This window comes from Dicentrarchus labrax, unplaced genomic scaffold (assembly GCF_905237075.1).
Source record: "Dicentrarchus labrax unplaced genomic scaffold, dlabrax2021, whole genome shotgun sequence".
NCBI classification, from domain to species: Eukaryota; Metazoa; Chordata; class Actinopteri; family Moronidae; genus Dicentrarchus; species Dicentrarchus labrax.
The window spans coordinates 9,688,488-9,715,458 of record NW_026136713.1 but is presented as its reverse complement, the minus strand read 5'-3'; the positions used below and the strand labels follow the sequence as shown (position 1 = coordinate 9,715,458).

Genomic DNA, 26,971 nt, shown 5'->3' with positions numbered 1-26,971 from the left:
ACAGAAATGCTACAAATTATTTGGTTCCCACTTGTGAAATATGAGGATTTATTTCTTTCCCTATTTTATACCTGTGTAAACTGAATATTTTTAGGACTGTTTAAACTTGTCAACTTTGGCAATAACAACATAAACAACAAATGCAATTTTTTAAATGATCATTCTTAAATTAATCTGCAACAAAAAACAACAGAAAAAGCTTCCAAAATGAAAATCTAACATTCAAAACATGTGTATGTACAGATTAGCAGTCCAGGATATTGGACAAGAGAAAATTAATGTTTACAGGACATAAAGTACTATTATTTTCTATCTATCTAACTCTATTCTTTCTTTTTATAAATATACCTTCTCTGTAATCAAAGAGTGAGCATGCAGTGCAAAGAAACCTGTCATTAACACTTGAGAACATCTAACAACAGTAATTAAGACATTACAATACTTTTCAACGCCTTGAATTTAGATATCCTCAGACATTTCGAGGACTTTTTTATGGGCCTGAGGCTATGCTGATCTCAGGAGTACCTTGCATCTTCTCACATCATTATCATGTACCCTTTTCACTCTTCTCAGTTTCAGAGATTTTCTTTCCCGCTCCACTTTCCCTTTGTTTTTCTTGCACACATGCAAATATAATCATGTATCCACATGCTAATTAATCCAACAAAAATGGCTTTTTCCGGCTTTTATTAGATACGTCTGTGCACACATTTCATATGCATACTTTCATGCACACACTCATACATACCAACAAACAAAGGAATGAATATATTTCACGCTATGTGATAGATGTTAATGAGTCTGCTTAATGAATCTGCTGCCTAATCACTTTCCTTCTCACATATCAGTATAAGTTTCTTACGGAAAAATTACACACACTACATTTTCAGTCACCCATTTGGATAAACTCACACAAAAGTCAGAAGTACAAGAGCTCTGTTTGGTTGATTGGACAGCAACGGCCTTATCAGACCCTCAGAGAGGATTCTGGGTAAGGAGGATGGCAGATAGGGAAAGGGAGACACACAAGCAGAGGATGAATTACGCGTGGGACTGAAACATCCATCCTAATGATTTGTGGTGAAAAAAGGGGTTTTGATGTGGGCTGGCCGCCTGAAGATGTTTTGCCATTGTCAGTCCTAATTAATCTGTATGATGAGAGACAAGAGGGAGAGGAACTTTTGACAGCCCCTCTGTTTTTTCTCCACAACAACTCAAACACATACACACACAGAGATACAGTATATGCAGGCACGTATACACAACTAACACCTAAAGGTATTTTCACACATACACCTAAGCAAAAAGATATACAAGTAACATGCAAAACCTAAACCTTAACACTGTCCACAGCAGTACATAACTAACCTTCACTCTAACCAAAAAGAGAAGGTTTAAAAATTTAACAGCTTCTATCAAGAGCGGAGGCAACAATTACACAGTCACGCACATGTTTGCTAAGATGCTGAAGATGACAGCTTGCAGAACCAACTAAAGGCAGCAGCTTTATCCACCGTGCAGTAATCCTATGAACAATGGTGAGACAGAGGCAGATATTGGTAGAGAGGCAGTTAGAAAGGATTGAGAGAGGGGGAGGTTGAAACCTAGTGAAGTGTGTGGATAAAGAAAGACCTGACAAAGAAAAGTATTCCATTCTATGACAAGAAATGTGGTACAGGTGCACCACTTTATATATATATATATATATATATATATATATATATATATATATATATATACATATATATACACACATTGTGTGTGTGTGTGTGTGTGTGTGTGTGTGTGTGTGTGTGTGTGTGAACAATAGCTAGCTGTGTGTATGTGTAGTCGTAGTACATGTGATTTATCATTTATTCATTGCAGCCATCTCCCTTCCTCTCTGCCCACCAGAGCTTTTACTTCCTCTTGTATTTACTCTTTCCCTCACTCCCTCCATCTCAGTGCTCTTTCACAGGGAGCTGAGACCTTTCCGCCCTCCTCTCTCCACGTCTCTGGTGACCCTCATCCTCTCCTCCTTTACCTCCTCCCTCTGCCTTTTTGTTTCCATCCTTTATTCTGCAGTGACCTCTCTGCCCTGTTTCATTAAAGCTTGCCTTTCTTTCATCTATCCATCCCTCCATCTCCCAGAAGAGACTCAGTGTATCTCTCCTTCCATAAGTCCCTGTACACTCCCTTTTCCCCTCACTCAGCCGTAGGGTTGTTGTGGAAGATGCACACGCTGGATGTCAGGGGAGTACATATGTGTTTGTACAGTATATGTGTATGAGTAAGTGTGTGTGTGTTTGTGTTGGGATGTTCGAATACAGGAGGAGGGGAGGGTGGGTAGTTGTCTTTGCTCTCCTTGCCTCATCATGTGGCTCATTAACTCCAGATGCCAGACCCTATGCAGCTCCACCCCGATAATCCAACTCACACACACACACACGTATTCTCTCACACACAAAAACACAGTTAGGAGAGAGAATCTCAAAGTCTACTACACTATGACCTGCAGCGGTGGACACTTCAGAGACGGTGAGGAAAAAGAGCGTGAGAGAGACGAGAGGGGGAGGGGGGAATGAGAGAAGCATAGAAAAAGAAAGCCAAGAGGGTCTGCTTTGAACACATCAGAAGAGCAAAAAAAAAGTTCCTCCCTTGCTCCTTCCTTCAGCTCCTCCATTTTGCAAATTCTCCTCTCCTCTTCTTTCCTTTCCTCCCCTATCCTCTTCTTCCCTGCTCTCTTTTTGATTCTCCTCCCACTTCTCTCATCTCACCAGCCTGTGATCTATTGGTGCATGAAGCGCAGAAGAATACTATGGACGTGAAATGAGTGCTGAGTTGAGACCTGTGTGAAAGTGTGTGTGTGTGTGTGTGTGTGTGTGTGTGTGTGTGTGTGTGTGTGTGTGTGTGTGTGTGTGTGTGTGTGTGTGTATGTGTGTGTGCTGAAGGTGCACATATCTGAGTTAAGAACACAACACGATTTTACATCTCCATATAAAACTGCATTATGCGTAAGTACTACCTCTCTTGAAGGTGTTGTCAGCATTTTGCGACTACATTTGAAAACTCCTTCGCTCACCTTTCTCTCAATCCCTCTCTCTCTCTAATCTCTCTTTGTGCTCAGCAGACCTCCACTTGTCCTCGCACCCCTCTGCTCATCTCTTCTCTCTCTCCCTCTCTCTCTGCCCCCACATCTAATCTCTTTTTGTGAAAAATGAGCGATATAAATAAATCTGACTTGATTTGACACTACCTCAACCTCTAAATCGTGCTCCCTCCTTCCTCTTTAACTGCTCTCTCTCTCTCTCCTCTCCAGTGTGGAGCATGATTTCCGACAGCAGGAGGGACGCTTACAGGGGGTTATGGAGGCCCTGGAGGGGGAGTATGATGTGCCTGCACCCACTCTGACCAAGCCGACGCTAGCCCCTTCCTCCTCCAGCCGCCCCAGCACTAAGGCCCGTGTCAAGAAACTGCGGAAGAAGTGTTTCTGGTGGCTGTAAGCTTTGGAAAAACCTGCACCAAACTTTTTGGCCATATGATTATGTTTCAGGAGACCCCAAAGTAAGTTTTGGAATAAAGCATCTATCTCTTGGTCCTGTGGGTGCGTTTAAGTGCCATTCAAATCAGTGTGGGCATTTTCCAAGCTGCATTCCTGTAAATGGCACTTTTTCCACCTCGGCTCTAAAAATATACACCAGGGGACCAGGTAATGATCAAGAGAAAGAGGAAATGCACTAAAGGAGGAAAAGATGACCAAAGGAGCTGCTGAACTTTCCTCTCAGATCCGTCTAAGAGGGAGATCACCATGACCTCCCCTCTAAGGAAACCAGACTTCAGCAGCTAATTTGTGATTAACTTTTGACACAAAGTGAGGATATTGTTTTCCCATAACAATTCTGTAACAGAGAGATGAAGCATTGACACTTTGGATGACAGACAGGCGTACTGTTTGTCACTTGGCTGAGTGGCTGTCTAGACAGATGGGCAGATGTATGAATGAATTTTTATGCCAAGATGGATTCACGCCTACAGCTCAGAATGAATCTTCAAAGCAATTTTGGCAATAAGCAGGGAAACCCAAACTATTTTGAAAATCCAAGGAATTTAACAACTAATCGGAATACTGTGTCATTGGACGGCTCCACGGCCAAAAACTGAATGTAGCAACAACTGAAGAGCTAAGAGGATATGAGTGGAAAACAAGCTGATGAGCTCTCCGGAAACAAAGAGACAGCTCTCTGGATGGATATCAGGGTTTTGGAGAGCACAAAGGAGATTGTACTAAGAATACATTAGGAGACAATGTGATAGGCAGCTGACAGGCCGTGTCAGATAATTAAAAATTCTGTCACTGTTGTCTGACAGAATGATTGATTCTCTCCTTTATTAACATCCAAAATGGAAGTATTTTGTTGTAAGCTCAATCTTGTTTCAAGAATTTTCTCACACACACACACACACACACACACACACACACACACACACACGTGCATACAAATTCGCGTGCATACAAATTCATGCACAACATACAAATTCATGCACAACATACAGACACTGACACACACTCAGCATATTCACTGAAACAAGTACACACACACACGTGCATACAAATTCATGCACACACGCACACACGCACACGCACACACACACACACACACACACACACACACACACAGTACATACACTTGTGAACCAATGCAAACAAGGGGTAGACCAATTATCACTTCATAGTTAGTTATTGGCCTGTATTCATGTTTCAAAGACGTATCAATATTTGCTAAGTCTGAACTAATAAGACACCTATTAAAACAAATTGTGCAAATGAATGCTCTGTTTTCATGCAACATATGAAGAGACCAAAACCATCCGTTTCATGTGATTCAGCACCCACCAACTGAGTACATACAATAAGTTACCTAGTAAATCAAACACAAAAAACAAAACATGTCCAATCTTTTTAAGACATTATTCCCAAATGACAAACATCACCCTGTTCACATTAAATATACAGCAGATGATTATTACCATATCTAGCATTCATGCCACAATGCCGTTGCTAGTTGATTCATTAAGCTACAATAGAGCAACAAAAGTTGATAATAAAAACTTACACTGCAGGTCTACACATCTCATCAAAATGTACAAAAAAACCCAGTCAGATCAAGTTGTGCAATCCTATTTAAAAAAAGAATGTCTTCTTTGTAAAATCATAACACAATTGATAGAAAAAGATGGTATTTTATAACAAACTATATATTGGCAAACATGTCTTTCATCAGAATTAAATCTGTAAAAAATTATGTATGGGTCTATCCCTGTTGCAACCTCACCTACACCCTTACTTTGGCCACACATAAACACACACCATTTGAACCTGCGTAGTTCACAGCAGTTTGAGCTTAACCACTAATCTCTCAAGGGCCTACTTCAGCTGTTTCTGGGTGACAAGTTGCCACAAATTAGAATCCTGGATGACAACACTTATTAATTAAGAACACCACTCTGTGAGCCCCCACAATGACCCTCTCTTCCTGATCTTCCTCTTCTATGTACAATAAAAGTGTGTATTTTAAACAAAATGTGCTGTTGTTGACATACTTTGTTTCAGAATGAATTTGCATAGCAGATGAGAGCTAATGGAAGTTTGCCTTTCTTACAACTCCACTTTAAACAGAAGACAAACAGATGCATCTGTTTACAGAAAGTCAAGCATATATGGCGCTTGTATGTACTTACAATTAGGGCATGCTCTCGACCCATTGTGATGACTGTCCGGTTGATGATACTCAGGAGAGACACCACAATGTCCTGGATATGTTGAAATGTTTCCCCCTGTGAATAATGGATACAGAGCAAAGAAAAAGAAAGAGAATGGCAGAGAGGGATGGAGAGGAAAATTAGATAAGGAAACAAAAGATTGTACGACTTCCTCAGGTGAAAACACACACAAAAACACACATGGATACAGAACAGAGATTCGTTAGGTTTTGTTTGTGCAGCCATTCTCCCCTCTCATGAACTCTTCTCACTGTGAAGAAAACAAAGTTTTCACACACAGTCCAAAGCTTCAGTCGGGCTCCGAATGAATGGATGGCAGATCAAATGAAACAAGAAAGAGAATATAGTTCTGAAACAGAAACTTTTTAAAGTCCATTCACTTTTGGAAAACAAACCTCACCAGAACATTCGGTTAATCAACTTCAGTGTGGACATTTGAACCGCAAAAGGCTTTTGACACTTGGATGTGGATTTTTCTGTGCAGACCTGCTTTCCCATTCCTATCTTTTCCCTTCCCTTTGAAGCAACTGTTCTGGCAAGTTTCTTTTCCTCCATCTGCCCAGAGGGAAACAAAGGGGATGATCTAACAGTTTGTCTGTATTTGTACTCAGACCTATCCCATGTCAAATGACTGTTACCTGGTTAAAATATTATAATTATGGGCACACCGGTAGTGCACATACTGCACCTTACTGCAGCAGCCCAGGTTCGAGTCCAGCCCAGACCCTTTGCTGCGTGTCATCCTGCATGACAAATACATTTGACAAGTGTCAGACATTAAGACCAACACGTTAACTGTGGTGGAAAGTAAGTAAGTAATGCATTTGTCTGCCATTTTGGTTGTTTCACCTACTGAAAGTGAAAGGAAAATGTAGGCTGTGGATAATATTTTAAACTTTTGAAATGGTCGAGCCTTATAACTACCATAACTGTTTAGTAACAAAGATAAAAAACAGTTTCTTGAACCTTGGAGTATGTGACGTACATAATTTTTCTATCACCATCATCACAGTATATGCAATTTTATAGTATAATAGTATTTTTATATATATATATATATATATATATATATATATATATATTTTTTGTAACTCAATTTAAAACTAGGTGTTAGTTAGCAGTGGTGATGCCGACAAGCTCAAATATCGTGATATTTTAAATTAATTACCTCAGTATCAATATATGATAATATTTGGCGCTTTGGGTAACACTGCCAAAATATTTTTTTAATCTGAATATGATGACCCAACAAGAAAACGATAGGTAAATTCCAGATGATACTAGATCTTTTATCACAATATAAATAATATTTAGATTTATAAACCTGCTGTACTTAAACCTTTTTAAAAACTTTGATATTAATTTAACATTGAACCTGCAGAAACCTAATCAGAGAAGCCTTAAATAAGATAACAAATTTAACATTTTCAAATAAATACTGAAAATGGCTTTTAATGGCAAAAAGACCAAGAGATCGGGTATAGGGCAATGTTTGTAAAAAAAATAAAAATAAAAATAAAAAAGAGAAAAGAAGTCATCAATTGGTAAACTTTAAGTTAACAGAAATTAAGTCTAACTAATGACAAACATAAAAATGAACAGGGCAAACCCCTTTATCAAAAATAAGCATGTAAATCTAAAATATGTGCCTTTTCAGAGTCATAGCTCCATGCTCATTGGAAAACACACACACACACACACACACACACACACACCTACACCTACACACACACACACACACACACACACACACACACACACACACACACACCTACACACACCTACACACACACACACACACACACACACACACACACACGATGCTACAGTGTACCGGTCAATGGAAGCTGACTCAGACTTGCCTGGAGGCAGTAACTCACTAGTGAAGCATCTGCTACATCCAAACAAACCTTAGCATAACTGCTGCAAGGTGCATCTACGTGTGTGTGCGCACAACCTTGTTAGCATAATCTGACCCAAATACATGTGTATGTGTACTTTATGACTGTATGTCCTTGTATGAGCTGTTCAGCAAAGCATAAAAACGAAGAGGGAAGGTTCAAAAATAACATAAGTAGGTAAAAAGGACTCAAGTTCAAAAACTCAGGCACACCACTCTCTTTCTCATGTGGCTGTGCATATGCATATGCGTGTGGGTGTGTGTGTGTGTGTGTGTGTGTGTGTGTGTGTGTGTGTGTGTGTGTGTGTGTGCTGGCCTGATGGCAAATAATTTGAAGGGCCTGATGAGAATCAGGTAGGCCAGATTAAACCACATTAAATGCACTGATTTACAGCCACAGGACACAGAAAAAATAAATAACCCTAAGTGTGTGTGTTATCTTGCATACCATTTCCATTTCAGACTACTTCAAACTCTCACACACACACACACACACACACACACACACACACACACGACACAGACACAGACACAGACACAGACACAGACACAGACACACACACACACACACACACACACAGACACAGACACAGACACAGACACAGACACAGACACACACACACACACACACACACACACACACACACACACACACACACACGCATAGTTAGGTTGAGGCGCAGCTGTTGATCCTAAATAAGCCTAAATCATTCTGGCTCACTGTAGGTATTTCGGTCTCCTGGAAAGAGTTCCTCAGACAGTCTTCTCAGAGCAGGAAGACGAGAGATGAGACACAATGCTCTCACTCTCTCCTGCAGAACACAAACACGTGGAAGGCGATACTCCGCTCATTTTATTCAGACTGTAGCCAGACTGGTTTATCATCTCCACTGGCAACATGATAAAAAAAAGAAAAACAGAAAACACTGATTTGAGGATAGGGGAAAGAAAAAAGCGAGAAAGCTCTGGCGAGCCATGTCTCTCTCTGTTAGTATCCTCCCTTTATCGCACACATGCACACGGTTGCATACACACTCAAAAGTTACTTGTAAATTAAACATGAACTCTCCCACAGACATGAGCATCTGTCTATTGTTTGGTCTTCTCTTCCATCTTCGCTCTCTCGTTCTGCATGTCTTTCGAGTTCGGAGACATCTGTGGTGTGACAACTTAATCAGGTACCACCCAGAGCGAGGAAAAGAGATGGGTGAAAAACAAAGGAGAGAAAATAAGAAGTGGAGAGCGAGGAGGTGAGACCGTCTCCCATCACCTCTTCCTCCTCTAATTCTGTTGTTTTTCTCTCCATCTGTTTCCTCTCTCCCTTCATCCAATTTCAGACTGTCATCTCTCTAGCATCCTGTATTGTTTTCTTGTAAAATCCCACCACCTTATTGTCCATGAAACAAACATTTGAATCGCTGCCTGTTTAGCTATTAATTCTCTTTCCTGCTTTCCTGTTCACTGTTTGGCATCCTCCCTGCATGGCCATAAGCAGTTTTCATTTCTCTGGCCTTTTCTGCTCTGGTTCATTTTTTCCCCTGACAATTTAAAAAAACTAATCCTTCACAGTTTGCTTTTTCAGCCAAATAACACGTGTGTGTGTGTGTGTGTGTGTGTGTGTGATGGAGGCTTTTCATTGACAAACAACAGTGTCTGGGTTTTACAAAAAGCTGTGCAGCATAAAGGAACCATGTAGAGGTGTTGCGGTCAAGGTTTTATTTAATTATACTATGTGTCGTCTAGCAACACACATAGACTAGGCGATGTAGGTAAGTGTTTGTGTGCATTTGTGTGTGTTTTTCTTTGACAGCATCTGTTTGTACTTGATTAAGTACAGTTATATTCAGAACAAAATATCAGAGCCGGTACTCAGTGCAAGGACCAAATGGCAATATATTGTGTGTAGATTTCTATAGAGAATACTGACACCTATAAGTCATCCAATAGCAGACTTTTGCCCTCATGTAGTTTGACAGAAAACTTGTATGAGGCTGTGCATCGCTGGTTTTATAGTTTGTACATGATTGTATTTGTACCTGTCATGTCCCTTTGACACTCTCCCACCCCCTGCTTTCACTTTTATACCTCAATTGACGCAAATTCATCTAATCAAATTCACTCCTCTCCATTCATTACTTCTCTCTCTTCTCTTGGCTCATGCTTCATTAGTGTAATCCAAATAAATAGAGCTGGAAAAAAAGCCATACCTTCACTTCAAAGACTCAGCAGGCTGTCAACAACTTGCGGGAGCAATTAAAAAGCCCACGGCTGGATACTGGTGATGTATTTGTTCTGTGTGTGTGTGTGTGTGTGTGTGTGTGTGTGTGTGTGTGTGTGTGTATTAAGGGTGTTTAGTTCAGGAGCTAACTGGATTTTGTTTCAACAGGCTAACATGCAGCAACATGCGTGAAACAAAATCAATTTGATTCTAATTGGTCAAGGCCTGCTTCATTGCACGACTGAATGACTTAAGACAAAACAGCTTAAGGCTATTTACTTTACTCTTTAGCAGACGAGTTTCACTGTGGTGGACAGAGCTCAGTGGTAGTTCAAATTCATCCAGTGATGCTAAAAAGATAAAGAAAATGTCTTCTAATTTATGGGCTGGATAATCTTTACCCTAACATTTTACAAATAATACTTTATAAGAAGGTGGTATTGTGTAGTTTCAGTTTCAGCAAACAGTTCAGTCACTCATCGGTTTCTGCAGATTGGTTTGCCTCAGCTGTAAGCATCTAGTGTTATTAACTTTTCTCATTTCTAATTTTACCAGACCTGTTCATCTTTTTATGTATGCAAATTGTCTAGATTGAAGTCTAAACTGGTGTCGTTTCTGCTCATTCCTGGCATCAGGATGGGTGGGTGCACCTCAAGTGGCCACTTCGGCTCTGATTTAGTTTCCCACTGACATTTCATTATATCTGTGGAAATTGCAACCATACAGTACAGCCACACAAGTACTGTGGGAAGATATTGGGAGGAATATCTGCATAGTAGGTAGAACTACACAGAAAACCTCAAAATGAAAGAAATTAGGTGTAGCGAAAGAAAGAAAAAGTCCTTGCAGTCAAAAATATAAATGATAACACTATGCTCAATGCAATTGTACCCTACCCATATCCAGATGTGGCCTAAGCAATCAGATCTCAACATGTTCTCCGTGCATTTTGGATGTGAACACTATCTACTTTGAAACAATCGCCCAGAATTCAGTTTAAAGTGTGAATAAGGGATTATGTGTTCTTTACTGCAAAAATTGCTGTGTGTCTCACCACATTGTCCCTGCTGAGGACCTCCAGAATGTTGTTGAGCAGCTCCAGACTATTTCTCCTCTCATCATGAGGGCCATCAGCCATACTGGCCAGTGCCCCGCTCAGCTCCCGCAGCATCATGGGTAACAGCACATCACGGCACTCTGTAAAGAAACAAAAACCACGCATGGTGATAGGTTTAATAAGCAGAAACAGGATAATAAACACACACACTCCATGTCAGAAAAACTGGATAGTGTGAGACAAGACTGAGGCATGATTGATTTTATTTACTTCTTTCAGGTAATGCCCTCAAAGATAAGAATGAACATGTTTAAACACAGACATCAAAAGTCACTACATCAAGATTTACTTTAATGGGATTTCTCTCTGAAAAACCCTTCAAAACCTAAACTCTGGACTCTTACATCAATTGGTGCAGCACCTGTGGAGACAGCTGTGCCCACACAGCTATGAGTAATGATGCCGCTGCACCCTGAAGATGAAATTCAACCCTAACCCCAGACTGCACAATGGAGTGATATCAATCAAGTGTCTATTTACAGTTCCATGCATGTCTACTACTCTGTCAGCCACACAGTCAACACATCAATCACCATGGCCTAACGTTTTCTCTTTTCCATCTCTCTGATTAATCCTAATCTTTGGTTAATTTGAGTGTTAATTTGGTCACACATGCAATGCATCATCAGTAATTACATCCATAAAAGACTGTGTCAATGTGAACTTACTGTACATGAAGGCATCGGTTATATTTTTATATTAGTAACACCTGGTGCTTAACCACTCTCTAAATTCTTTATGGATGTTACACGGTCACAGCTCTTCTCTGGGGGGTTGCACAAAGTCATTCTAGGAATTACAGGAAATCACTGGGGGAATTAAGTAGCAAAAGTACTGTCGTGGAAAGTGAAGTAAAGGAGGATCTGAGTAAAAGGGATGTGTGTGAGACTTTAGGACCTTTTCTAAAGCAGTGAACATCACAATTTCTTGTAATCTGCAAGCTAACAATATTCAAGGGTGCATTTTTTCCTTTACTTTGTCTTAAGCTTTCAAACTGAGGAATGTGTTTATTTGATCAATTGAACAATATCCTTAATGCACCGACAACGAAGACAGTCCTTGCTCTCGGCTGCAAAAAACAATGTTACTTCAAACTTAATATGCAGGGCTAAACCTTTTATCTGCTTAGCAAAACAGTTGACGTTTTTCCAGAAAATGTCTTTTTTAAACTTTTCACTTTATTCAGAGTTTGTTGACACAAAACCAGGCTTTTAAAACTACACATTGTATTGAGGAAAAAAGCACTGGTGTTTGATGATTTAATGTTGGGACTAGCAGTTTGATTAGACACGCTCTGGAAGATAATTCAACTGCTTTTTAGGGATGCCATGCTACGAAAATTCTCCACAGAAGCAGTAAATTGATTAAAATAGACACCATCACAGACAAATTATTTACCTCAAGGTCAGATATAAATTATGTACTATGCAGATGTAAATATGCATGGTATAAGAGAACTGTAAATGCAATGTAACCATCCTCCCCACCTTCACTTCCTCCACCCCATCCCTCTCTTGTAGCCGCAGGTAGACGGAGCCCATTAAAAGCTCATCTGGGCTGATGCTCGTTAGTTCCATTATTAACTGAGCCAAGCCTGCACGCCTGCTGAGTGGACCCTCATCACAACACTCACTCCATCACACAAACATGCAGAGAGGGAGAAAAACGCATGAGTCACTGAATGCCCTCTATGACTCAGAGAAATGGAAGGAGGACAAGGAGGAGGGGCCTGGGCAGGTGGAGGAAATCCAACTGGAGGAGGGGGAGGTTTAAGCGAGACACTAGGAAAGAACAAAAGTAGCATCTCAGTCTATTTGACATGATAGATTGTACACATGATGTACAAGTTGAAATAAAAATGTCCCTTTGTCAGAATTAAAGAACATGAAGCAGGGAGGTTTCCTGGTCTGTGCCCTTTAAAAAGATAGAGGATGGTGTTTTAGATGCCGCCTGCTTTGTATTTGAATAACCATGCTAAATCTGTTTAATCCATCAAAGGAGAAACTCATCATCTTTTGTCCTTTCAGATAGAGAAAACAATGAGCGTTTTATAGCAGTATTGTTGTGTGTGCAAGCTGGAGAATTAATCCATCTGCCTTCCGGAGGCTGGATGTAGCATTAAACCTGTGGAGAACTCCATTCCCTGGTGAAATGACCCCAAAGCCACCTGCCTCTTTATTTCTATTGATCTGAGAAATAAACCCAGCTGATATTTTTAGGTGCAACATGTTCAGGGGAAGTAAAATAGAGAGCAGGTGGGGGGAATTGAAAGGGTAACCTGTTGTGTGATACGTTGTGTGCTTTTTGTTTTTACTGTGTCAGGAGCCAGGCGAAATGAAAAAATAACCTCAATTGCGAGTTTCAAGGTCTATGTGTACCCTGAACCTATGTAAATGTACAGGAAGATGAAATTTACTAAACAGTTATATTTACTGAAGCTCCATGCATACTGCAGTTTGGTACAGCTATAAAATTAACATTAAAGCACACAAATACTACTAGACAGACATCTCCAGCAAGGCTTTTTACATTAGAAGATTTCTGGTTTTTGTATACAAAATTTCCATCTCAGCTAACACTGCACAATGGATTGCTGCCTTGGTTGAAAAAAAATCAGGAAGAGAATATAAAATAATAGAAAAAGTTAGAGATGGAGCATAATAGGGACAAAAAATCTCCAAACAGAAATTGGAACTTAATTTTATTTCCCATTTCATCGTGGTTATTTTCTAAACAGAAAGAACAGTTTCAGGAAAAATCAGGTAGCAGGCAACTGCTGGTCGTCCTTTTTACAGGGCCTGCTGACACTGGGAGAATTTGAATAGTTTGGAGAAACAACCTGTCTCATGCTTTTTGAACTCCTTCTGTATAATCTGTGCTCCTCTGGGAGCTTCTGTTTGCAGAGTAAAACACACTTTAGTTCACACAGCAGCTGCCTCTCATCTTAAAATTCAGAAAACTTATAGAAACCATAAACAACCTAATAGCTTACTCATCTCCACTATCCTACTTTGACAGTCTGTCAGGGTGTGTATAGTGTGTTTTGATTTTACGTAGGCTCGCCTTCCCTTTAAAATCCTTCTGGAGCTCCTGAATATGAGCATCAATAATGATGAAGCACGGGCTGCCTTGATAATGCTCCTCCAGACTCTGAGGCTGATAGTCTTCAGTCACTGATGCGGAACAGCGCCTTTAACTTTGCAGATATTTTACAGCGCCTTGCCTGGCCTGGAATAACATCAGGAATGCTAATATCTGCTGCTTCAGCCAGAATGGTAGCTTTCTCAGTGACTTCTTTGAACTGCACCGTGGTCCTCTGGGCTTTCATTCTTGTAAGAACTCCAGCTACAATGGTGTGCAGTTCCCAGGTTTAGGTCATTCTTTAAGAGGGCGTTTGAAATTATTGCCATTTCAAGTAACATTTGTGCTTGAGTGCTGCACTGTGGTTGACCATACACACTCTCTGTGAAGAAATATGCATTCTTACCAGTGGAGGAATATGAAAAATAACTTCCTTCCACTAATGAGTAAGTTCTCTTGTTTTCGAAAAACAAATGATAACTCCTCACAGTGGTTCACATCAGTGGTCCAATCAAACATGATGGATGCCTCCTGCATTTCTTCTTAGACTACTTTAAAACTATGCAAGAGCACATACAGAGAGGTGAGCCACCTGAGGTAATTTAAGTGGGATTTTATTTCTTGACTGAGTCAAAATAGGCCTTAAGAGTACTATTGTATTGGCTGAGCTGTTTAACTATCTGTACAAATTTGCCCTCATTTGAGCTAGAGGGACTTGTACAGTCACTTTGAAAAGCAGTTGTTCACTGACAAAATGATTTTTTTTTGGAATTGATTCCCTCGGCACAAATGCTAGATCTATTGGGTCCCTAAATGCAAAAAGCTTGCAAATGTAGCTTCCTCGAACAATCTGCAGCTTCTGCCAGCATATCCTCTTATCCGTCCTGGTGGCTGCTTCCCTTTTGTGTGTGTTTAACTTTATTCATTTGTTATTTCTATTCTTTGGGTTCCCTTCTGTATGTATAAACCAGTCTCTGTCTTCTCCATCTCAGTCTTTTGTTTGTTGTTTTTCCATTTTTCTCTCTGCTGAACCCCTCCGTGTATGACATCAACTTACTATTCAGTCCATCATAATACTGCCTTTAGGTAAAATTCATTTCACCACAACCTTTCAGTAACATAGTAGTTTTATACCTATTAAGTGATCCTACCAATCACCAGTTCTGTGTTGTCGCAAGCTTCTCCTCAAGCTTCTGTCTTTTCAGTGAGTATAGAACAGCACTCGTGTGCTATGTGCTCTAGATCTGCTCTAGCTTGAGTCTCTAAGACAGAACTTCCTTTCGGGCTGCATACAAATCCGGCATCCCTTGCTGAGATTGGCATAGTCTAACCCCAGTCATGGCCCTAATCCTATAACCATTTTGCCAAGGTCTGTTTGGTGGAGCTTGCTAGCAGCGACTTTGTAACAAAGTAGACTTAAAAAGAGTGCCTGAGAGGCTCAACTAAACGGGAGTGTGTGTGCGTGTGTGTGTGTGTGTGTGTGTGTGTGTGTGTGTGTGTGTGTGTTTTGTGGAACTGTGCAACAGAGAAAGTGAAAAAAGGAGAGAGAGAAGGCATTTGAACTGATGTAGCTGTTGTTTTTTACTCACATACAACACGACATATGAAAAATAAAATTGATAAGCTATTTGTTAATGGAAAAGGTACTATTTGACACATACACACACTATTGTGACTAAAATTACTATTTTAGCTCTTTCTATGTACACCTGTGTTTCTATGTTGCACTTGCCTGTTAGTTGTATGTTAAGTGTTTTAGCCCAGGGTGCAACAATGCAGTAAATCAATTCAGCCATACTTTGGAAGAAATCTGTGGCAACAGGCACCGACAGACAAATGGAAATCGAGGTCTTGGGGCAAACATTGCGATGCATTTGAACTTTTTCTCATCTAGCTTTCACCGTGTGCAGATATACACACTTGTTCAAAGAAACAGAAATACACACAGGTGCTCACGCACACACACAACATATTCAAAACGCACACCAACAGAGCTTCAAGTGCTCATCTATATTCAATTGGAAATGTCTATTTATTCAAGCTGTAATCTGCCTTTGATTATTAATACCAATGTGTGCCCAAGTGTGAATTGTCCTTTTTGTGTCTGATTTGGTGCTTCACCGCTGTTTGATGTGTAAGAGCTTGAATCTCTTTGTGCCTGTGTGAGAGCATGGTTATGTGTTTGGGTTACCAAGTTTGTAAGAGCAGACAGCCGCCAGTGCTGGCAGGCCACCACACAGAGTGCAGCTTTGATGGCTCAGCAGCCAGCTCATCCTTTCACTCCTCTATTTTTTCATTTGACAGCCAAACACAATAAACTATAGCACATGATAATGAGATGCAATATCAGTTTCTAAGAGGCATGTAAATCAGAGGTGTCTTTCCCTTTTCTTCCATCCCTCTCTCTCTCTCTTCCCTCCCTTTGGTTGTCGTGCCTAGCTTTCGGGAAGATAGAGTGATAGAAAAGATGATAATGAGGAGGTTTGGAGGCGCAATGACAAGTAAATCTTCTGAGTTGAGAGGGGGTTGGGACCACGCCAACTGTCTTCCCGCTTGGTGATGACTAAATGTCTCTCTCAGCAGGTTTTTCATCTTTCCGTGTCACTGTGGGTGTCTCCTCTCACTCCCTCCACCCTCCATTTGTCTTCCTCCCTCCTTTCTCATTTTTTCCCTTGCTCCATCTTTAAACCCCATTAGAAATTTAAAGCCCTACATTTCCTCTGTTCGTATTTAGGTTGTGCCTGTCTGCCCAAACTACTCTCCCTTCTTTTTTCTTTAAATCGCTGGTTCGATTTGGTGTGGTGGTAAAATATATTTGACATGTATGATTTGTAAAAGCAAGAAAACTGTCACAAAATGGTTTAGTGGGGTAATATTTTTTTCATAGACTTGCTTAAAATTGTCTTGCCTGTGTGAATGAGTGCTCTCCCAAAAGTGTATGCCAATAAGTTACAGATGATAAAGTGCACCACTGAATAATGGTGATACACATTGGATAAGATGCCTGAAAGTGCATTTTTCACAATGAAATGATGTTGATAAGACCTTGCACAGAACAAATACTGTCAGCAAAACCAAAGTAAACACAAACACAGTAAACGGTGCTGTCTTGAGTATAATTGCTTTTCTTCACGTTTTCTAGTATATATAACAATATAGATCTAACCAGTGTTGGGCCAGATTACTTTGAAATGCAGTCAGTTACGGAATACAAATTATATGGCATTTTTCGAATTACTTGGTGACATAATACATGTTTACACATTTTTTATCTAATAAAAAACACCCAAATATTCATGTTTTCTCTTTAAAAATATCAAAACATTTTTGATGCAAATAAAATTCATTTTGCATATTAAGTTTTTACAGTTGGTCAAATCAATAACACCAAATGTTTGCTGTTATTATAAATACACTTTTCTGTGGTTGAAAACCATTGCTGTAGTTGGTTGTTAGCCATCCACTGGCAATCCCATGATGCCTTGGATAGAGTTTATTGAGCATTCAGAGGCAATGTTACCGACTTGTCAACCAATCAAAGGCTGTGCGGGCATGTGTGTGGCAGCTTTGATCTCAAACGCATTGCAAAATGGAATAACAAGGGATTTACCCTATTTCCCTATCAAGATCTATACACCCCAGACGGTTAATAGAGCATGAGTTATCATAGAAAAGTTTTATGATTTTTAAAATTGCCATATTTTAAAGATACAATCAAAAATCTAATCAAGTCACCCTGATCTAATTATGTAATCCCGATTACATGTAATGAGTTACTACCCAACACTGTGTATAACACCATATACGTGTTAATATTTGCTAATTAATCCAGACAGAACTGGGCATGTTTACCACTAAAGCAAAGATTTGTTACAAGGATAACATGTACTAGATGCTGTTGTTAACGTTCAGATAATCCCTTGAGCCTTACTTCCAGATGCAGCTTATATTTATTTCACCGTCTGTTTCAAACAGCCTGCAAATTATCTTTCTCTTTCTTTCCACCTGTCTAACAATGACTCACCCACTAATTGCCACCCCTCTTCTCTGCCTTCCTCCTCTTCTCTGTCTTCCATATGACTATTAAATTGATTGACCAATTAGTCTGTTGCTAGCATTAGTTGCTACCGTGTTTTTGATCAGTTTAACAAAGGCAGATCAATGGTAGATGAATGACTTGCAGTGAACCATCTCTCTGCTTTGACTGATGGGCAGGCTTATTCCCAATGTCCTCTAATAGGAGAGTCATATATCAAGCTGCTGGCTCTGGTAAAACCTTTATCTGATTTCAATTTTTAAGTCCTGCTTTGTATTTGTTCAGATTAAATAACAGGATGAGCACAATTGTGATACATATTCTCAATCTGTAAATCTTTATTCATTTATTCTTTATATTATCTTCAATTTACTGAAGTGTTGAAATTGTTTGTCGTAATATCTTCAATGCCATCCACTTACTGTTATCGGTGCTGCTGTATAATGACCCAGCATCCCAACGGGGATCATTAAGCTTTAAACATCCCCAGAAATGTTATTTTGCTTTAACCTGAGAAACACAACAGAAAGGCGCCGCTTAGCTGCCGGCTATTGACAGCACCAAGCTGTTCTGTCAGGTTCTTCCTGTCTCACATCTGTACCAAATGAATTAATTGGTAAGTGTGTTGATACACTGACCGTTGTGTCCCTCTACTGTCCTTGTCTGCGTTCAGCTTCCATCGAGATCAACCCAAAGATACAAGCATGGATTAGAATATAAATGAGACAGAAGAAGGGTGTGAGACAGAGGCATTTCCCCAAATGATTAAACTCCATTCACTTTGCTCCATTAGCCTCATCCCTCTTTTCTACCACTGTCTCATTCCACAACCTCCCAAACTGCAGTCTCTGCAGACTCTGAATGAATGACAGAAACTACCTCCCTCTCTCTCTCATTAACCTTCTGGAACGATCAGCCCACAGCTCTACAGTAAGCACAGCTATTTTGGGTCAGCCTGTACAACAACAGTCAAAAATCATTTGTGGCAGATGGCTCCTCTGCTGTCAAACACCCAAACACACATATTAACACACAAACACACACACACACCACTTCTTGTACCCAATTTATATTCATAATTCTCTGACAGGTATGGCAGGCAGTTTTTGTTGTGTGTTTGTGAGTGTGATCTCGACGCAGTTACAGTAAGGCGTGACATGAACCTTAATGTGATGTAACTGAAGCTAATGTAATGTAGCACAGCATAAAATAATATATTAGAACAAGGCACAGCAGGAGGTAAGAGGAGAGAGAAGAGAGCAGAAAAGAGACGAGAAGAGGAATGTTGCAGTGGTATGCCTCTGCAATCAGTCACATTACAGTTTACAACCATGTCTGTACAGACTCACATAATATATGTAGTGAAGACTTTGAAGGAATTGTAAAAGGCAAAGTATTAAGTGTATTTGATTGACCTTGGTCACATGGTGCAACAACAATCACTATCAGCAAAACCAATGAATCTTGTGATTGTAGCGTGACAAAGATGGTTATGTGATGATGATGAATTTTAGACCGAAGAACTGATTCCCCCAGGTGTCCCTGTGACCTTTGCAGCACTCGAGAGGTTGCTAATGGAAAGCTGAATGACAGTTTCTCAATTTTACGACAAGCCTGCAAGAACTCCCGGAGCATGAACAATTCTGACAAACTAAGCCAGTTTAATAAATTAAAACTTGCTTGCCCTGATCATGCACAAAACAACCTGACAACAATCTCTGGTCTCCATCAAGTGGAACTGAGGAGACTAAAGGACATGACTGTGCCATGCAGAATCAAAATGTATTATGTTGTGTTTAATTAACAATGTAGGGAGAATGTGAAGCTTGTTTTCATGTTGATGTTGATGAACAACAATGGAGACTGTGTGAACAGTACTGTGGATGTTCATACATGCAATCTGAAGTGAAGAGTGAGACGGACAGACAGACATAATGCCTCTAGCCATGGCTTTCACTGGCACAAAGGTATAAAAATAAAAGAGAAGAGAAGAATGCAGCAGAACAGAGAGACAGCCTGAGGGGACACAGAAGCCATATTACAATTATGTTTTTTTATGATTCACATGTCTTTCTCTTAATACTTCTCTATAACTAAAGATGCGGCATATGGGCACACAGGGACTTATTGGACCACCAAGCAACCTGTTACACACACATGCACACTCGCACAACCCGAGCAGCAGTGAAGCAAACAGCTTTGAAATTACAGCTCAACCAGCTGCTTTGAGAAAGGCCAGGAAATACATATCGATAAATGTGGGTCCCATGCAAACACTTACCTTCAGGGTAACCCTAACACACACAATATATCTCACATATCAGCTTTCCACTATTAAGAATACTTTTTACAGGAGATTCCGTTAAAGCAAGATATTGACAAAGACCATAGAGTAAAGAGGGTATAAGTCTAGATTCATAGCCAGAGAGCCAGCCTGTGTGGTTACATGGTAATATCTTTGTCATCTAAAGCTCTCTTAGAAGCCAGACACAGAAAACCACGTTCAGTATCATTATAACTGGGACCCAAAGTGACCTGTCACTAATGCTGATTGGTAGAGAATGTTGGGACAACCGATATCACTCAGCACTGATTAAATCCTGACGATAATAACTGTACAGTACATCACTCATCCATATTCATCAAGCACTGACATGCATCTGTTAAGTAATCACAGCAGGGGGAAATACAGACATGGGTGTGAACAATGTCAACAATACTGTATAATGCGCTTCAGTAAAACGCAAGCAATTTAAGTAATGAGATTGCTGCTGTTTATATAGACTGATAGGAACGATACATTTTTTTAAATGCTTACATAGCTTTTCAGATTTTCTGTATTATGGGTTATTTTTTACAACAGTCATGGAGATTCTGAGCTGTAACCATTCATCTTACAAGAGCGTTACACCGACACATATGGGGTTTCTTTTAATCTGTTTAATATGTTGTACAAGACAAGTGACATGACTGCAGTCTTTTCTCCAGCTGTACAGATGGAGGAAGGCAAATAGCAGCTTGGCTGAGAAAACACAGGGAGTTGATGGATTGAATAGGGGGCTTTGACCAGCTCTGGGAAATGAGTGGGCAAACAAAACGACAGATTCGTCGCTCTGCTCTTTGCTCTCCCTGATCTCTCGTTATTTTTTTTCCCCCTTTATCAGCGTTGATGCTCTCAATCTGTCCCAGTGATTGCCTGACGGCATTGTAATTTGCCTAAATTGAGCCATAATGCGTCTCGTAAATTTAATTTTGTCTCAAAACCAGATTAACCCGTATGACAGGATGCACATGTGTATCTGTGCATGTGTGCCAGCATGTGTATACGTGCATTGTGTGTGTTTGTGTGTGTATACAGTATTTGCTTGCCAAGACCCTTAATCCCTTGAGCGTATGCTGAATAAATCAGAGGAGTATTTTTGAGCAAGAGAAAAAAAAAATCCAATCCCTTCAAACACTGCCCATGGATGCAACCAGTCATGAGAAAGCCAAACACATGGACAGGCAAAATCAGCAAGTTGGACACAGAACAGGCACGCAAACACACATGAAAACACACACACATACACACACACAAGCACATGTACATTCATTACTAACCAGCTTTGGAGAAAAATGAATACATGTGACCATGTGACAGGACCTCATTACAAATATAGAAACTGCTATTTTTTTAAAAACTATTTAAACTATTTTTTAAACAACCTTAAATATAACTATGTAACAGGCTTATACACATAGGGACAGTGTAGATTTGGTTGATTTTTATGATCTTTGTTAATTTCTCCTAAAATATACCCATAAAGGGGCAGACTTATTTAGTAAACCAATTTTCATCCAAATTTTAGACCCCACCCAAAGGTTTTTTTGCTGAAAGAAGATGCTGACCAATGCAGTTTGCAGTAAACAATGTCCTCTTGCAATGAGGACAGCTCCAAAAATCTCGCAATAACACTAGGTGAGGAAAAAACTGTGGAGCAAACGCATATGTGCTGCTTATTATGCATCTCCAAGTACTGTCAGGGAAAAAAACAAAAAAAGGAAAGGAAAGGTAAAAATATAGAGTGGTTAAATTTGAATGGTGCAGATTTTTGCATTTTTTAAATCTGTTTTTTATATCTAACATATAAAAGGTCAGTGAATTCACAGATTTCTAAAAATATATACAGTAAGATCTTTCATTCTCACTCTCTATCAAACATGAGCAAGCAAGTGATGCCTCACACTGACACTGACACACACACACACATACCATCTCCTTCCATCATCTCACCTCTCCTATACTGTCAGTGGCTTGACATTTTTCCCTGGAGAGTGAGCTTAGCAGGCCTGGTCAGACAGACAGTCCGACAGACAGGTAGGGGTTATTAAATATGTATTGCAGTGCAGTGATAGGACACCGGGGGCCATTAGCTATTATAAATATATAATTTAGCTCTGCTGCATATTTCAGCCTCCTGGGTGAATGGCACCCTAGCATACAAGCCTTCTGATTAGCATCCCAATGCTAAAATGCATCTCAATTAGACTGAGTGTCAGCCCTCATTTGGCGAGGCAGGGATGGAGATGGATTGGACCAATGTATAAATGAACAAATAAATAAATAAGCCCCGTGCCAGAGCATGGAGAGAAGAGAGCAGGGGGGGGTTAGGTATCTCTGACCAACAGCATGCAGGTTTCCTGATAGACTGTGTGTGAACAGGCCTCAAACTTTAATCACTTTTGGACTGTTTAATACCAAAACAAGGCCAGTCTCACAAACTCTTATTTTTTCGCCCTCCCCAAGCTATTTTGTTTTCTCTCAGCAACACCATCCACTTGTTCTCTCCTCTCTCTTTATGCGTCTCAAATCCCTTGTTCCTACTTTTTAAACCAGCCTTTGTCTCTTCCCCACTCCTCTGTCATCCATCTTTCCCATCCCTTTACGTATCACGCTGCCCCAGCCCCAACTTTACCAATCATCATGTCATCCCTCTTCCCTCTTTTCCTGGTCTCAATTTGTTTTTGTTTTTTTGCAACAATCCTTCCTGTCTCCTCTGTCTGTCTTCCCCCTCCTTTGCAAATGAACTCCTCTATCTTCCATGCTTTCCTCCTCGGTTTTGTCTTATCTCTTTGGTCTCTCCACTACCTCTGCCTAACTCCATCTCCATCATTTTTGCATTTTAAAAGTTTTATTCAAAAAGAGACTTCCAGAATTTCAAAAATGCCAAACACTCAAAATGACTCTTGGCATGAATTCAAAACACCTTTCCAGCTATGACTGGAGCCAAAAGTAATTTCCAAACATTTGCTTCCACAATAGTTGCAGGACAGTCATCTCTTTTTTATTAATAGACTGATAATTCAAAGTTCTTTGTTTGTCAAAATTGATATATAACATTTTGGCATGCTGGCCTACATTCCTTTGATTTTTTTTCTCTTTATCCAGCTCTCTCTTTCTCTACCTGTCGTCCCCATCAGTCCAATTCCTTTACTTTCATCGCTTTCCTCATTCTCCCTACTTCCTCCATACTTTCCTGGTGACAGAGTGTGACTCTGAGCGTGTTGACAGCTAGCCAGAGGGCCAAGGCTGTCGTCTAACCCCCCGGGGAATCAATCATCTGAGCCAGGATCAATACCAAAGGGCCGTATCCTGGACCGGCTACTGACTTAGCTGGCAGCAACTGACTGATGAACGGACCCACTGCTACACTGGACAAAAACAATATTCAAGGCAGCGCACACACCCATTTAGCATGCACCATTGCACAAACAATGAAATGCACTTACACGCACCCAGATATAGTGTCATCAGTCACTCTTAAACAAATACATACAAATGTGTTTTCAGGCTGTGTATGAGAATGCATTCATGCACACATGGAGCAATGTCCATGATATGACTGAATCTGTCCAGCACCTATCCCATCCAAGCCCCACTCCAACCAATTACTGTCTCCAAATTTGGTCTATACCACAATCACTCAAAGTCTACTTGCAATTCTTCCGTTTGCACTGCAGAGGCCCGATTACAGGCCCTCTTAGCGAGTCTGTATTATACGGCAGCAAAATATTAGCCCACTCCATCCATCACCGTGTGGTCCTATGCAGTGGAAACCACCGCTTATCAGCCCACTACAAGCAAGTTAGACAGACATAATAGTGCTGAACAGAGGTAGGGGCTGGATCATTGATGTGTAGTGCACTAAACGTACGATACAGACAAAATCATATGTCCCTTGCAATTATGCCAAGTCTAGTGACAAGTTAATGACAGCAAAACTGCAGCGTTCTGCAAACACTTCTTAACAGCTTCAAACATTAGGTGATATTCTTCTTCTCATTGGCAGACAAAAGGTATCACCTGTGACATTAATATGGATAACACTTATCTTTCTCTATATTCACCAACAGCCACTGAGGCGTGAACAGTATACTCATTTTTTGCTCGCAATAAGGTTCATGGACGTTTTCAGTCTGGGTGGAGAGGGAATGTCAATGCCGCAAGGACAAAACAAACCATCAGACACTGCCAATGACTTACAAATATCTGTTTAGCTCAATGTTATTTTAGCCTCAAGACTGTTCAATCTCAGCAAGCGTGACTTGGAGTGACCTTTATCATCAGCAGAGAAGTACACTAAAAGGTGCCACTTGTGCTGATTGTAATAAGACGATATCTGACTGGGGTACATTGCACTGATTGTAATGTCAGTGTAAGTGAACATAGCAGCACTGAAATTGTGTGTACAGCATCAACATCAAATATCCATATTGTTTGCTTTATCTGAACAGAAAATAGCCCCAGAGTAAAAGTAAGTACCCATATCTTATATATTTGAATGCTAGCCAAAGAAGCAGATAATTAGGTAGCTTTATCCTGTATTTTTTTAAAATCTACTATACAAATAAATAAGGTAAATCAGGTAAATTCAAAAATAAAAAGATTGTGATTGTGTCTGGTCCAGTCAATTTTATATAAAAGAAACTGATTTGATTTGAATTTGAGTGTGCGTTGCAGTAAACCAAATAAAACATAAATGCATAAACACCAGTGTCTCCTTTCACCATTTGGCTGATGTTTTTATCCAGAGTGCTTTATTGGATTGCCCTACAGGGAATGGAACATTACCCTTGCAGTATTAGCGCCACACTTTTATCCACTGTGCTGTATCAAGATAAAACCTTTAAAGCAAAGCAACTCCCTTACTGGTCATAAAGTACAGTGGGAACAGCTGTCTGCCCAGTCCTGTCGTTGGGCTGGAATTACTCACTGTATAATAGACCTTTTAATGGTATCTCGACCTTTAAGTGATAAGCAACTAATGCTCTGTAGGATTTCACACAGAAGTGGTTGGCAGTTGTTTGGTACTGTGCACGTCTGTGATTGGTTCTTCACACAACCATTAAGTCTGCCAATGGTTAGTAGATCAGTGCTGAGGCCTGTAACTGGAAAAAAATTACACACCTTTTTTCTTGAAGATTTGGCTGCTGACAATTTCAGTCATGGAGGCCACCTTCTGCTTCTGGAGTGTCTCAGGGGGGATGCAGGAATAAAAGTCATGCAGCAACTGACTGGAGAGAGAGAAAGCAATAGGCGGTGGAATAAATAATCAGCAAGATCATTATACGGGAAGAGCAACAAGTTTGTTTTCTTGAAAATGAGCACAATAAATATTCAAGAATTCGTTTCTACAAATTATTGCAAGAGTTTTGAATTTTAACTAAAAAACTCTATTTATACCCACAAACGTAACTGATTCAAAGATCGAAAGCACAAACCTATTTTACTAAGTGAAGTTTTAAACATCAGTGCTCTAAGGTTATACAATATGCAACCACTAAAAGCAATGGTTGTGCAGCATAGACATGAGCAGAGCAGTGACTGCTGCATGAAAACAAATGAGCCAAAGTCTAACCACACTTTAATGAAGACACAGGTTTGAGTCATCCTCCACCCAAAATTCAATTTTAGAATAATTAAACAGGCTGGTTGCAAGCCCTGATGCCACTTAGAAAGATTGAATGCTCAGAGCATGGCAAACCCTCTGTCTCCATTTGTCTCTCTCCCTAAATCATGCCACACAGGTTGCAAAAGCACTCTCAGTAATGGTATGAAAGAATGAAATGCACCACCTCTGCTCCCAAACGCAAACACAACAAAAAGGTTTGTATGACTTTTGATGTGCATAAGCTGGCACAAGGACACGCTGGGGCACAGAGGCTCAGTAGAGACTTATCAGGCCCACTAATCATCTGAGCTGAATTTAATTAAAACCCAAAATATCAGAATATTTCCACATGGAGATGCAAAGGAAACAGACAGCAAACAAAACACATGCATAACGGACAATGTATGTGCTTGTACCACTCTGTGGATCAAACTACAGGTGAGTCTACAAGTAATGGGACTATACAGAAGATGAGACAAAGCTTTGATGTCCACCTCATGCACGTGATTGTAATTCACATAGCTTGCTTTTGGAGACTCTGCCTGAGGCAATTTTGATCAGGAATGCAATAGGGACCTTACTTTCAAGTTTAGATGGCTCGGGTTTGTTTGTGTATGTGTGTGTAAAGAAGTGGAGAAGACAAACAATAAGGGTGAATTAATGTGTGTGTGTGTAGGAGAGAAAAATTGAAATGACAGAAAGTGAGAATATATGCACTGATTTTTAACTCTCTGCTCCTCATCACCTTTCTACCTGTGCATGTGTGTATTAGCTTGTGTCTGTTTGGTGTTAAAGGTAACACCTTTTTGATGCTGTGTTGACACTGAGCCACTCAAGGGACTGAAATGGTAGATGAGAATAATGCACAAGCATACATATCCACACACAAAAGCACACAGAGGTCACAGAAAGGTAAAAAAAGAAATTA

The 26,971-nt window shown here is 40.1% G+C and overlaps 1 protein-coding gene across 2 annotated transcripts in view; it reads right to left on the bottom strand.

Moving 5' to 3' along the window:
• The window catches only part of LOC127374224 (dedicator of cytokinesis protein 2), a 95,123-nt gene that overhangs the window by 42,426 nt on the left and 25,726 nt on the right, over positions 1-26,971 (bottom strand). For both annotated transcript variants that reach the window (XM_051419302.1, XM_051419303.1), the window contains 3 exons: positions 25,560-25,666; positions 10,933-11,075; positions 5,719-5,814 (listed from right to left, as the gene is read on the bottom strand). In XM_051419302.1, coding sequence (XP_051275262.1) covers positions 5,719-5,814; positions 10,933-11,075; positions 25,560-25,666 — 346 coding nt within the window. The remainder of the gene's footprint in view (positions 1-5,718; positions 5,815-10,932; positions 11,076-25,559; positions 25,667-26,971) is intronic.